The sequence below is a fragment of the Canis lupus genome, chromosome 9, assembly GCF_011100685.1.
Source record: "Canis lupus familiaris isolate Mischka breed German Shepherd chromosome 9, alternate assembly UU_Cfam_GSD_1.0, whole genome shotgun sequence".
NCBI lineage: Eukaryota > Metazoa > Chordata > Mammalia > Carnivora > Canidae > Canis > Canis lupus.
Window position 1 is genome coordinate 46,644,881 of NC_049230.1, and position 13,531 is coordinate 46,658,411.

The following is a 13,531-nucleotide window of genomic DNA, read 5'->3' on the forward strand; positions in this document are numbered from 1 at the left end:
TTTTGAACACGTTTTGTCTGTCTTTAGGATCTAATAGAAACAAGAGCAATGTTTAGATCTTGTTAGTGGTTCAGTTTTCAAATAGGTATTTCCCATTCCTTTTAAAATATTTTGGCTCAGTTTAATTGAAGAATACTCAGAGATCGCAGTTGAGTTGTTTAAATCTAGTTACTGCATATACCACTTACCTGTGTGAAGTAGAATTTTCTTCATCCCAGGCAACAAAAGCAAAATAATGAATTAGATGCTGGGGCTGAAATAAGAATGTAACTGTAATTCACATACTCTCAATTTCAGGTTTTTATATACATAAACATACATATTTTTTCATCGACCTTAAAGTAAATATAGTTGACCCTTGAACAATATGGGTGTTGGGGTTCTGACCCTTTGCTTAGTTGAAAATCAATGTATAACTTTTGACTCCTCCTAAAACCTAACTACTATAGCATAGCATACTGTTGAACAGCAGCCTTACTGATAACATAATCCGTTGACTAACACATATTTTGTATGTTGTGTATATTAAATACTATATTCTTTTTTTTTTTTTTTAAGATTTTATTTATTTATTCATGATAGACACAGAGAGAGAGAGGCAGAGACACAGGCAGAGGGAGAAGCAGGCTCCATGCACCGGGAGCCTGATGTGGGATTCGATCCTGGGTCTCCAGGATCGTGCCCTGGGCCAAAGGCAGGCGCCAAACCGCTGCGCCACCCAGGGATCCCTAAATACTATATTCTTAAAATAAAGTAAGCTAGAGAGAGGAAAGAGTTATTAAGAAAATTATAAGGGCGGTGCTTGAGTGGCTCAGTCAGTTGGGTGTCTGGCTCTTGATTTCAGCTCAGGTCATGATCTCAGTGTTGTGAAATCAAGCCTTGAGTCAGGCTCTGCCCTGAGTGAGGAACGGCTTGGGATTCCCTCTCACCCTCTGCCCTGCTTGTGTAGTATCTTTCTGTCAGAAAAAGGAGGGGGATGCGAATCGTACGGAAGAGTAAATCTCTTTACCAGACTATACTGTATGTACTGAAAAAAAAAAGTCACACAATATTAAGTAGACTCACATGGTTCAAGACATCATGTTGTATAGAGGGTCAACTGTGGGGGGTTAAGATTTTATTTATCCATTCATGAGAGATAGAGAGAGGCAGAGACACAGGCAGAGGGAGAAGTGGGCCCCATGCAGGGAGCCTGACGTGGGATTCATTACCAGAATGCCCTGATCATGCCCTGGGCCGAAGGCGGCACCAAATCACTCAGCCACCCGGGCTGCCCTCAACTGTGTTTTTAAATATAAACTTCTTAATATATTGCTTTTCTCCAGTTTATGCTTGACATTCTGCTGCTTTTTAAACTTTAAAAAGTTGATAATCATAGAGCCTATGACCATGTTGCCTATAATATCACTTCCCATACAATGATCACTAAAGTTTCTAAGTATTGCCTTGAAGTAAAATATTAAAAGGGGCCTTCTGAGTTTTCAAAGGGGGGTTTAAATGTTCTGTTTGTGTTATATTTTATTTTTTGAATAGTTTTTAAGATTGTATTTATTTATCTGAAACAGTGCAAGCAGAGGAGAGAGAGGGACTCCTCACATGGGACTCAGTGCCACCACTCTGAGATCATGACCAAAGTCAAAATCTGGAGTCAAACACTTAACACCCAGGCACCCCCAGTCTTTTTATTTTTTGAAAATTTATTTTTATTTTTATTTATTTTAGATTTATTTATTCATGAGAGTCACACAGAGAGAGGCAGAGACAGAAACAGGCTCCCTGCGGGGAGCCCAATGCAGGCCTCAATCCCATGACCCCAGGATCACGCCCTGAGCCAAAGGCAGACACTCAACCACTGAGCCACCCAGGCATCCCGAAAATTGATTTTTAATTGAAATATTTCATTCAGTAGAATGCATCATATTCTGATCATTCCAAATAATAAATAATGCCACTCTAGAATGAAAGAGTACTGGTATTTTTTCCTGTTATTCATGATAGACCCTTCAAAACAATAAACCAGTAAACCAAAACACAATTCATTTGTGAATTTGAATCAAAAATTTCAAAATTGCTGATTGTTTCAAAAACTGTATTTCAGCATTTGTTAACAAGAATGAAGTAAGTGTAAGCATCTTTAAAGATAAACTAGGGGCACCTAGGTAGCTCAGTCAGGCTCCGACTCTTTTTTTTTTTTTAAGATTTTATTTTTAATTTATTCATGAGAGAGAGAAGCAGAGACACAGAGGAAGAAGTAGGCTCTCCATGCAGGGAGCCTAATATGGGACCTGATCCCAGGACCCCAGGATCATGCCCTGAGCAAAAGTCAGATGCTCAACTCCTGAGCCACTCAGGCGTCCCTGACTCTCTTAGTTTTTTTTTTGTTTTGTTTTGTTTTGTTTTTGACTCTCTTAGTTTTGAATCAGGTTATCTTGTGGTCATGGGATTGAGCTCCATGTTGGGCTGTGCACTCAGCTGAGAGTCTGCTTCAAATTATCTTCCCTCTCTCTCCTGCTCACTCTCTCTAATAAATAAAATCTTTAAAAAAAAAAAAAGATAAACAAGATATGGTCATCAGGACCAAAATTGTTAGGGATCCCTGGGTGGCTCAGTGGTTTAGCGCCTGCCTTTGGCCTAGAGTATGATCCTGGAGTCCCTGGATCAAGTCCAACATCTGGCTCCCTGCATGGAGCCTGCTTCTCCCTCTGCCTGGTTCTCTGCCTCTCTCTCTGTCTCTGTCTCTCTCTTTCTCTCTCTCTCTCTCAAATAAAAAAGTGTTTTTTAAAAAAAATATTAACAAGATATGGTCATTAGGACCAAAATTGTTAGGGATCCCTGTGTGGCTCCGTGGTTTAGCATCTGCCTTCGGCCCAGGGTGTGATCTGGGAGTCCTGGGATAGAGTCCCACATCGGGCTCCCTGCACGGAGCCTGCTTCTCCTCCCTCTTCCTATGTCTCTGCCTCTCACTCTGGGTCTCTCATTAGTAAATAAATAAAAACTTTTAAAAAGTCTTCCATTCTTAATAAAACTGATGAAAATCAACTCTAGATTAACAACTGGAATTAGCAAACTCTAGAAGTGTCGTTAGGCTGTTAGATCCAAGAGATTCTCTTACCTTACCCTTATTTTAAGTGATAGTGATACACCTTCCCTGGTAGAAGTTCTGCATTCACTAGGTTCAACTATCTCTAATGGCATGAGACTTATTTAAACTTAAGTTCTAAGTTGTTTGCTATATTTCTGTATATGTATTTTGCCCTTTGGTTGTTGTATATTATTATATTAATGCCTTGTGATATCTCTTTCCAAACCTACTCTCATATATCATATTAACCAAGCATTTACCCTCATTAAATAAAAAGAGAGTCTATCCCTGATATTCTCAAAACTTACTGCTGCTCCCCAACTCCAGTGTTTTATATTGCTTATTTGAAACCTTATTGTGGAATGGAAATACTGAGGCCACTTGAGGTTCTGAAACTATGCTTGCTGAAGTAGACAGGGACCTCTTAGTGTCAGGTTCCTTGGGCACCTTTTAGACTTACTTTGACCTCTCTCATGTGTTTGTCACTGCTGTCCATCACCATTTCTTTTTTTTTTTTTTTTTTTTTAAGATTTTATTTATTCATAGAGATGCAGAGAGAGGGAGGCAGAGACACAGGCAGAGGGAGAAGCAGACTCCATGCAGAGAGCCTGACGTGGGACTCGATCCCGGGACTCCCAAGATCATGCCCTGGGCTGCAGGCGGCACTAAACCGCTGTGCCACCGAGGCTGCCCCCATCACCATTTCTTTAAAGCTTCCTTCTCCATTGCTTTGCTGACATCTCTAATTGTCTTTTTTTTTTTTTTTTTTTTTTTTACAAAAAAAAAAAGGTTTATTGATTGATTTTAGAGAGCACATGTGCATTAGTTCGGGGAGTGGTAGAGGGAGACAGAAAAAGAGAGAGAATCTCCAGCAGACTCCCTACCAAGGGAGGAGACTGGTGTAGGGTTTGATCTCAGGACCCTGAGATCATGACCTGAGCCAAAAACTAGGAGTCAGATGCTTAACTGACTGAGCCATCCAGACTCTTTGTTCTTAAGTGTTAGTGTTTGTCAAGGTTCCATCAGTTATATTCTGGTCTCCTTTTTTTTTTTTTTTTTTTTTTGCCCCTATTATATACCTTCTTCTGAATTGTCTTTCACCACTTATGTGGTTTGAATCACTGCTCCCTGTTTGCTATTTTACCAAATCCCTTTTTTAAAGCCTATCTCAAGCCATGATCTGTATATCTCATTACCTCTTAAGTATCTTTAAATATAGCTACTTCAAGTCAGAAGGTTTAAAACTGAACTTATTATATTCTTATCTCTTTTTCTTCTTCCTCTTTTTTCCCTGTGTTTTCTTTCCATGTGAATGGTACTACAATTCACTAGAAACTTGTGAATTAACTGTGTTTTCCCATCTCTCACGTCTAGTCAATTACCAAAACAAAAGTCTAGTGGTTAAAAGTGTGAGTCATTTTTGGCTTCAAGGGTATGGGTGTAGGGCTTTTTAAAGAGCAGTATAAGTTGGAGTGGTTGGAGTGCCTGGATGGTTCAGTCAGTTAAATGTCTGTCCACCTTCAGCTCAGATTGTGATCCCAGGGTCCTGGGATTGAGCCCCACATCAGAGAGAAGCCTGCTTCTCTCTCTCCTTCTGCCTGCTGCTTCCTTTGCTTGTGCTTGCTCACTCTCTGTCAAGTAAGTAAATAAAAATCTTTAAGAAAAAACAAAAAAGCAGTATAAATGCTTTTTTTAAAAAATATTTATATATTTTAGAGTTTATGTGCGCTGGAGGTGGGGATTCAGCAGGAGAGGGAGAGAGAGTCTTAAGCAGACTCCACAATGAGCAGAGAGGGTCTGATGTGGGCCTCGATCTCACTACCGTAGATCATGACCTGAGCTGAAACCAAGAGTTGGAATGCTTAACTGACAGTGCCACCCAGGTGCACCCCATTAAAAGTGCATTTTTAAGCACTTACTAAAAAATATATATAGAAATAGAGAAAAATAGAACCACTCTAGTTAAGGAGGGAGGTGCAGAGCTCTCTCTACCTGCCTAGCCAATATGTTCCCCATCTACTCAGTAAATGTTTTTTGGAATTATTATCCTAGATTATTTCACTACTTCCTAGTTTTGTGGCCTTGATAAATCAATGTGCCAATATGTAATATAGGGGTAATATACTTTTCTACCTACTTTAACTGGATTGTTTTAGGATCAAAAGAGACAGTGAATGTTTTTTAAATTATAACATTTTATGAAAAATATAAATGTGACATACAACTATAATGGGGTGCTGCTTTACACACATTTGGAATCACCTCCATCTTTTTAATTAATTGCATTTGCCACACCACACAGCACAACATCTTTAAAATGCAGATATTGGGGATCCCTGGGTGGCCCAGCGGTTTGGCGCCTGCCTTTGGCCCAGGGCGCGATCCCAGATAACCGGGATCGAATCCCATGTCAGGTTCCCGGTGCATGGAGCCTGCTTCTCCCTCTGCCTGTGTCTCTGCCTCCTCTCTCTCTCTCTGTGACTATCATAAATAAATAAAAATTTGAAAAAAAAATGCAGATATTGAGGGGCCCCTGGGTGGCTCAGTCTGTTGAGTGTCCAACCCTTTATTTTGGCTCAGGTCATGATCTCTAGGTCATGAGATTGAGCCCTCTGTTGGGTTCCACACTTGTCAGGAGTCTGCTTTGGGTCTCTCTTCCTCTGCCCCTCTCCCTGCTCACTGTATGCTCATTGTCTCTCTCAAAAAACTAAAGTCTTTAAAAAAACAAAATGCAGATGTTGGGTTAAGCTACATAGAACTTAGAAATATTGCAGAAGTTTTAAAAATTTAATACCTAGTCAGTCCATTTTTAAAAAATTATTTATTCATGAGAAACACAGACGGAGAGAGAGGCAGAGACACAGGCAGAGGGAAAAGCACGCTCCATGCAGGGAGCCTAAAGTGGGACTCAATCCGGGGTCTCCAGGATCATGCCCCAGGCTGAAGGTGGCGCTAAACCGCTAAGCCACCGGGGCTGCCCTCTAGTCCACTTTTTATAAAAGTTACATAAGCAGAATCAAAGGATAAAAACTTGGGTTTTTTTAAGTCAGTTAATGCTAACCCAAATGTTTGAAAAGTAAAAATGGTAAAGAGATGACATTCACAACTATTGATACGAATATAAATCGGTACAACCCTGGGGAACAAATTTTTAGTAGCTATCAAAATGTCCTAAAAATGTATATAACTTTTTGTCTTTATTCAGGCTACTCTTAAAAAATATTATAAACTTAGGTGGCTCAGCAATTGAGCGTCTGCCTTCGGCCCAGGGCGTGATCCTGGAGTCCTGGGATCGAGTCCTGTGTCGGGCTCCCTGCATGGAGCCTGCTTCTCCCTCTACCTGTGTCTCTGCGGAGCTAAGGCTTTTTTTTAGGGGGGGGTGGGGATGGGGGGGGAGTGGGGGGGGAGGGGGGCGGGTAGGGGAGGGGGAGGGGGGGTAGGGGGGGGGGGAGGGAGGGGAGGGAGGGGGAGGGGGGGGGTGGGGGGGAGGGGAGGGTTGGAGGGAGTGAGTGATAGTAGATGGTAGGGAGGGAGGGTAGAGCCTCAATACACGATCCTCTTCCTATCTACTAATTCTCTTACTTAGTTCTTTCTTTCTTTCTTTCTTTCTTTCTTTCTTTCTTTCTTCTTCTTTCTTTCTTTTCTCTGTCTCTCATGAATAAATAAAATATTAAAAAATAAACAAACAAACAAACTTGGGTGGCTTATAAATAACAGAGATTTATTTCTGAGAAGTCCAGTTTCAAGGCACTAGCAGATTTGCTTCCTGGTTCCATAGTCACTTTTTATAAGGGCACTAATCGCATTCAGGAGGACTCTGCCCTAATGACCTAAGTACCTCCAAAAGCCCCATCTCCAGATACCATATTAGGTTTGAACATAAGAATTGAGGAGGGGGGGATCCCTGGGTGGCGCAGCGGTTTGGCGCCTACCTTTGGCCCAGGGCACGATCCTGGAGACCCGGGATTGAATCCCACGTCAGGCTCCTGGTGCATGGGGCTTGCTTCTCCCTCTGCCTGTGTCTCTGCCTCCCTCTCTCTCTCTCTGTGTGACTATCATAAATAAATAAAAATTAAAAAAAATAGTAATAACAAGCATTGTTTAAAAAAAAAAAAGAATTGAGGAGGGTGGGGGGATGACACACACATATCCAATCTGTAGCATCTTTTGACTCTAATGTAAAGACATGTAAAAGGCTTTATATGAATGTTTATTTGCAGCATTGTGTATAATGGTGAAAAATTATAAACAACCTTAAAATCCAACAGTAGATAATTGCTTAAATAAAATTTGGTACATCTACATCATAGAATATTGTGTCTGAGGGCCACCTGGATGACTCATTCGGCTAAGCATCTACCTTGAGCTCAGATTGTGATCTCAGGGTTCTGGAATGGAGCCTGGCATCCAGCTCCCTGATCTACGGGGAGTCTGCTTCTCCCTCTTCCTCTGTCCCCCCCAACTGGTGTGCACACACTCGCTCGCTGTGTGTGTGTGTCTCAAATAAAATCTTTAAAGAATATTGTGTTTGAATATTAATAACTGTGATATCATAGATTACTGACAAGGCAAGATTTTCAAGAAATGGTGAACGAAATGAACGAGTTACTTGATTAAAAGCCATTTCCTTTATAATGCATACATGGTGATGTGAATTTATGGGCAAAGAACATGGTATGAGAAGATTATACTGAGGGCTTAGCAATGGTAATCTGAAAATGTTGGGACTTTTTTTTTTAATTAAGAGGAATAGTCATTTTGCATTTTTTCCTTTAACTGTTCTTATCTGGAAAAGTACCACCATTTATCTATCTTTATAAAAAATAAGTCCATTAAGATCATAATTGTTATAATTTGTGCATGTATTACGTGTATATATGTATTATCTATTATATGAGCTTCAGTATTGTGAGCTGTGTGCAGCATCTTCAGGCAAAGTTTCAGGCATTAGGGCTTGACCTGAGGGTAAGACTGGAGCTAGGTTAGGAACATTAAATATTTACAAGTACTATATATGATTTGTTTACCCTTGACATTTTTAAAGAAGAAAATAAAGCTAAGAAATAGATATGTCTTTTAACTTCTTTGTTTCCTTTATTATTTGGGGTATTCTAACCAAGGGAAATATACTTTTATTGAAGGCTTGTAACATAGGCTCTGACAACATAGTATTTGATGGAATATTTTGAAAGATCCATTGCCTTCCTATTTTGTATTGTTTTGGAAGGCCCAGGTAAACTACTTGGTGGAAATTAAGATGAAGTAGATTTCAGTTTCATGTAAAGAAGGTACTTATGAATCAAGTTATCCACTAGTGAGAACAGGCCAGAAGGTATAGGCTGTGTGATATGAGCAGGACACAGACACAGATTCAGAATAATAGTAAGAATTTATCTTTCCTCAGCCCCGTGTTCATGAATGTGATGTGCTTGAACCCTGTCTTCCACTAGTTAATGCTTTAATCTGGTATACTAATAATTACCTGGAATAAAAAATGTTTGATGTAATTCCCTATTATCTTCCTCCACTGCTTGTTTTACTTTTAACCTGCTATTGAATTAAACTTGATTCCACCAATTCTACAATATTACTAGAGTGTTTATAAAGCATTGGGTGGGCAGTGGCTTTGAAAGAGTAGTCATAGCAGTATTGTTTGTGGTAGTAAAAGTGTATGTAATGGAATACAATATTTTTTTTAAGGCAGGTTTATGTCTGCTGGTAAAGAATGATGGCTAAAATTGAGTTTATGTGACATTGTGTGTAAGACATTTGTAGTGTGCTGCAGTTTGTTTAAGAAACAAATACTGATTATCTCTAGACTATGCAAGAATGTGTAGGTAGATTGTCTCTGAATATACAAAACACTGATTAAGTACCTCAGGAATGGAATATTGGGGGTCAGTGGTAGAAAAGATATTGTATACTTAAAACAGATTTAAATTTTGTTTAACCTTGGATATATGTTAGCTTTCTAGTTATTTAAATTAAAATGTTTTAAAGGAAATCCCAAACTACTATTTCTGTCACAGTGGTACTTAAGGCTCAAGAAAGTTGAGAGACATTGGAATAGGTTGCTTTAGGAGGGAGGTAGCTGATTTTCTCTTTGAAAGATTATGAGAGCATGAAGAGGCACCTGCTAATTCAGCTTTTCTAACCTTCAGGTTCTTTTAATTCTAAATAAATGTCTCATTCTGTGATACTATACTAAGTTATAGCTTGTGTCCTTTTCCACTCTAATGGTTTAAAGTTATCTCTGATATTAAATACTTATTAATTATAATTTATCACAACAATTTTCTGTGCAAATGTAAATTTCAGTTGCTAGTCTGTGAGCATCTGCTAGCATAAGTAGTAAAGTAAGGCAGAATGTAAATATGAACAAAATTGATGATTACTGTCAAATCGATAGCTGTTCTGTAAGCCATATCTTGATCTATAGAGTGCCTGCATCTTGTAAGGTAAACAATACATAAAATCTCAAGAATAATGTTTTAATACTTTGGATATACTATGACAGAACTAGATGTTTTAGAGGCCTTGGGGGAGGGTTTCTTTTTTTGTGAAATACCTGTGTGATTTGGAAGGGAATACTTTTAAAAGAATGTCTTAAGATTTATGAGATTTTAAATATTTAATATAGAAATCAGATTTTGTGGAGCCCCTGGGTGGCTCATTTGGTTGACTTTCCAACTCTTGATTTTGATCTCGAGGTCCTAGGATCAAGCCTAGTCTGCTTGTTCCTCTCCTTCTGCCTCTCCACCCACTTGCATGCGCACACACTCTTTCTCTTTAAAATAAATGAATAAATAAATTTTTTTTAAAAATCAGATTTTGTTAGAAGTCATTTGAATTTTTTTTTTTTTCAGAAATCGAGCTATAGCAGATTATCTTCGTTCAAATGGCTATGAAGAGGCATATTCAGTTTTTAAAAAGGAAGCTGAATTAGATATGGTATGTTTGCCTTTTTACAGTTTTTCATAGTATAGTTAATAAGTGGATTTTACTCATGTGTCATTTGTTAACAGTCCTATCAGTTATTCACAAATCTCATCATTTGTTATGTGGTTTACTTTGGCCCTGGGTTTTTACTCCCCTTCCCTTTTTTTTCTATAATCATATATTTAGTAACATTTGGGCTTTAGGTGAAAGGTCTGAATGACTTTGAGCCATTTGTCAAAAGGTTCTCTCTTTTTTTTTTTTTTCTCTAGAATGAAGAATTAGATAAGAAATATGCTGGTCTTTTGGAAAAAAAATGGACATCTGTTATTAGATTACAAAAGAAGGTATCTCCGTCTTCTTTCTTTAAAGTAACTTGTAAAAAAATTAAATAAATAAAGTAACTTGTATTTAGAGTGATTTTTACATAAACTTTCTGAAAATATTAACATCAGTTATTCTGCATGGCCAATAAAAATAATTTTTAATGCATTAAAAAAAATCTTTGACCTAGACAGGTCATTGCTGATACATGCTAACAAATGCAACCCAGATACTGGCTCCAGTGAATCTACAGAACCCTGACTTCACAAAGAATTGATACTGAAAAAACTCATTTGTGCATTTAGATGGGAAGAAAGCATGTAGCCAATATGATGCTGGGGAAAGGGCACTAAAGTGTGCTCTTAGAGAAGTCATTTTCATCTCTGCGCTTTTATTTTTATCTGTGAAATGAAGGCAACAAATATTACTCTGGCCCTAAATTTATACTTTTTTTTTTTAATTTATACTTTTAGTAGCCAAAGTTAGAATAAATAACATTGTTATAATGTAAGTTAATCCATAAAAAGCTCTTAGAAAAGTTAACCTAGCACGCAGATGCTCAATAAATGTTAGCTTTATTGCACTGCTCTTCCTCTAATTGATATATATTGAAATTTTTTTTAGTTAAGTAGCTGACACAATCATAGTGAATCTTTTTCATTCCATTTTTGTTATACTAACAAAATTTTGATGATATTATCATATAGATCATTTTTAGTTAAATTTGTTGAATGCTTTGTAAATTACTGAAATTTTTTCAAGTATCCTACATACACAGATGCAAACTAAAGGCAGTTTTTAAACATATCAAATATATTCTTTTTATTGGAATTTATCTGTATATAACTTTGTGTTTCTTCTCAAGGTTATGGAATTAGAATCAAAACTAAATGAAGCAAAAGAAGAATTTACGTCAGGTGGACCCCTTGGTCAGAAACGAGACCCAAAAGAGTGGATTCCCCGTCCACCAGAAAAATATGCATTGAGTGGTCACAGGAGTCCAGTCACTCGAGTAATTTTCCATCCTGTGTTCAGTGTTATGGTCTCTGCTTCAGAGGATGCTACAATTAAGGTAATTTTTTTTTCAAAATTAAAGATGTACAGTACTGTACAAAACTGTTAAAAGCATTAGAGTTAATTAGGTAAAAGAAATTTAAAAATCCTTAAAAAAATCTCTGATTTTTACTGATAAATTTGAGAAAATTGGGTGTCACTAATTTAGTGTTAGACCATGGGTCACCTAGTACTTGAATAATTTTTGTTCTTGGGGAATGAAGATAAAAGTGTGCCTTGCTTTTAAGCAGAGATAATAGATGAAAATACGAGATTACAATACTAGTACTTTAGGGGGTGCATGTATTCTGCAAAAGAATTTTGTAGGGGACTTAACTGAAATTGGATTCTCCTTGATGTATTTTAAATACTAGCTTTGATTCCAAACAGTAGTTCTCCCCAGGAATGTGGGAATGTAGGAGGTTTTCACTTTATAAGCTATCTATTTCTCTCATTTTTGTATTTTTTTACAATAAATTTACACATTTTGATGTTTTATCTTTTAATCCAGAAAAAAAGTTGCTTTTATAATTCCCTTTGATCCAGACATGATACAGTAATGGTTATATATAAACTAACTGCAGAAAGATAAATAAAATCGTTAAAAGGTTTAGATAGGTTTCTCTCTTATTTCAGATTAAGCTCTAGATTTTAAAAAGTTTCATTTATAGAGGTATTACTAAGAAAATGTGAGTAAGTTGCTAAGACCATATGTATCATCATCTAGCAGCAGTCCAATGTAAAAAATACTGGAATGACTTAAATGCAACTCTACTTAATTTGTTTTTCAAATTAAACATTCTGTTCTGTTTTCCTTATATGGTTTCTTTAGTTTCTAAATCAGCAGCTTCCTTCCATCCCATGGGATGGGCTGCAGAGAAATTGGAAGAGAATCTTAAAATCTTATGTGTACTATAGAGTCTGAAATGATTACATGCCAAATAGATTAATCATTGCTGTTTTTCAAATATATGTAGACATATATTTAAATTATTGATTTCATGATAGTCTTGTGTACTGTAAAACTTTACTGCTGTCATGAGGCATAAGGGTGACTAGGTTAAAAACCCAGTCCTTTTTTTTTTTTTTTTTTTTAAGATTTTATTTATTTATTCATGAGAGGCACAGAAAGAGGCAGAGACACAGGCAGAGGGAGAAGTAGGCTCCATGCAGGAAGCCCGATGTTGGACTCGATCCCGGGTCTCCAAGATCAGGCCCTGGGCTGAAGGCGGCACTAAACTGCTGAGCCACCCAGGCTGCCCCAAAACCTAGTCTTAATTACTGATTTTGCAGCAGTGGTATAAGAATAAGCAAAACTGTAAATGTCCCATCTTAAAATGTATCTAACTGAGTGAACTTTAAAATATTACAGATTGGGGCCCCTGGCTGGCTCAGGCAGTAGAGTATGCAACTCTTGATCTCAGGATCATGAGTTCAAGCTCCATGTAGGGTGTGCAGCCTACTTAAAAAGAAAACCAGAATGTTCAAATTGGAAGTTTTTAAATTTGTGTGTATAACAATTATGCCACATAGCTCAGCAACTACTTAATAGTTCTACTTCCATTTACTCTTAATGTGCACGTGGCTTTTTCATTAATGAAAAGCATTGTATTTAGTTTTGTATTTTTTTTTTTGTTAAATTTATTTTAGAAATAGGTTTCTTTGTTTCTTTTCTTTTTTTTTAAAAGATTCTATTTATTTATTCCTGAGACACACACACACACACACACACAGAGGCAGAGACACAGGCAGAGGGAGAAGCAGTCTCCATGCAGGGAGCCCGACGTGGGACTCGATCCCAGGTCTCCAGGATCATGCCCTGGGCTGAAGGCGGTGCTAAACCACTGAGCCACTAGGGCTGCCCAGTTTCTTTGTTTCTGATGAATCATTTTTAATGATTTTAAGCTAGTTGTTTTTTTTATATGTGAAGGCAATATAGTTGGATAGTTAATATTCTTGGTTCAAGTCCTGACCCCATCACTCAAAATTAATGTGATCATGGGCAAATTACAACTTTTTATGCTTCTCTTTCCTTGTCTATAAAATGAAGATAATTAATACTTATCTCATAGGGCTTTTGGTAGGATTAAATAAGTTAATATGTAGAAACTGCTTAAAATAGTACTGACCAGATAT

The 13,531-nt window shown here is 37.5% G+C and overlaps 1 protein-coding gene across 2 annotated transcripts in view; it reads left to right on the plus strand.

Annotated features, from left to right (window-relative positions):
• The window catches only part of PAFAH1B1 (platelet activating factor acetylhydrolase 1b regulatory subunit 1), an 80,937-nt gene that overhangs the window by 45,515 nt on the left and 21,891 nt on the right, over positions 1-13,531 (plus strand). For both annotated transcript variants that reach the window (XM_038548533.1, XM_038548534.1), the window contains exons 3-5: positions 9,949-10,033; positions 10,291-10,365; positions 11,208-11,414. In XM_038548533.1, coding sequence (XP_038404461.1) covers positions 9,949-10,033; positions 10,291-10,365; positions 11,208-11,414 — 367 coding nt within the window. The remainder of the gene's footprint in view (positions 1-9,948; positions 10,034-10,290; positions 10,366-11,207; positions 11,415-13,531) is intronic.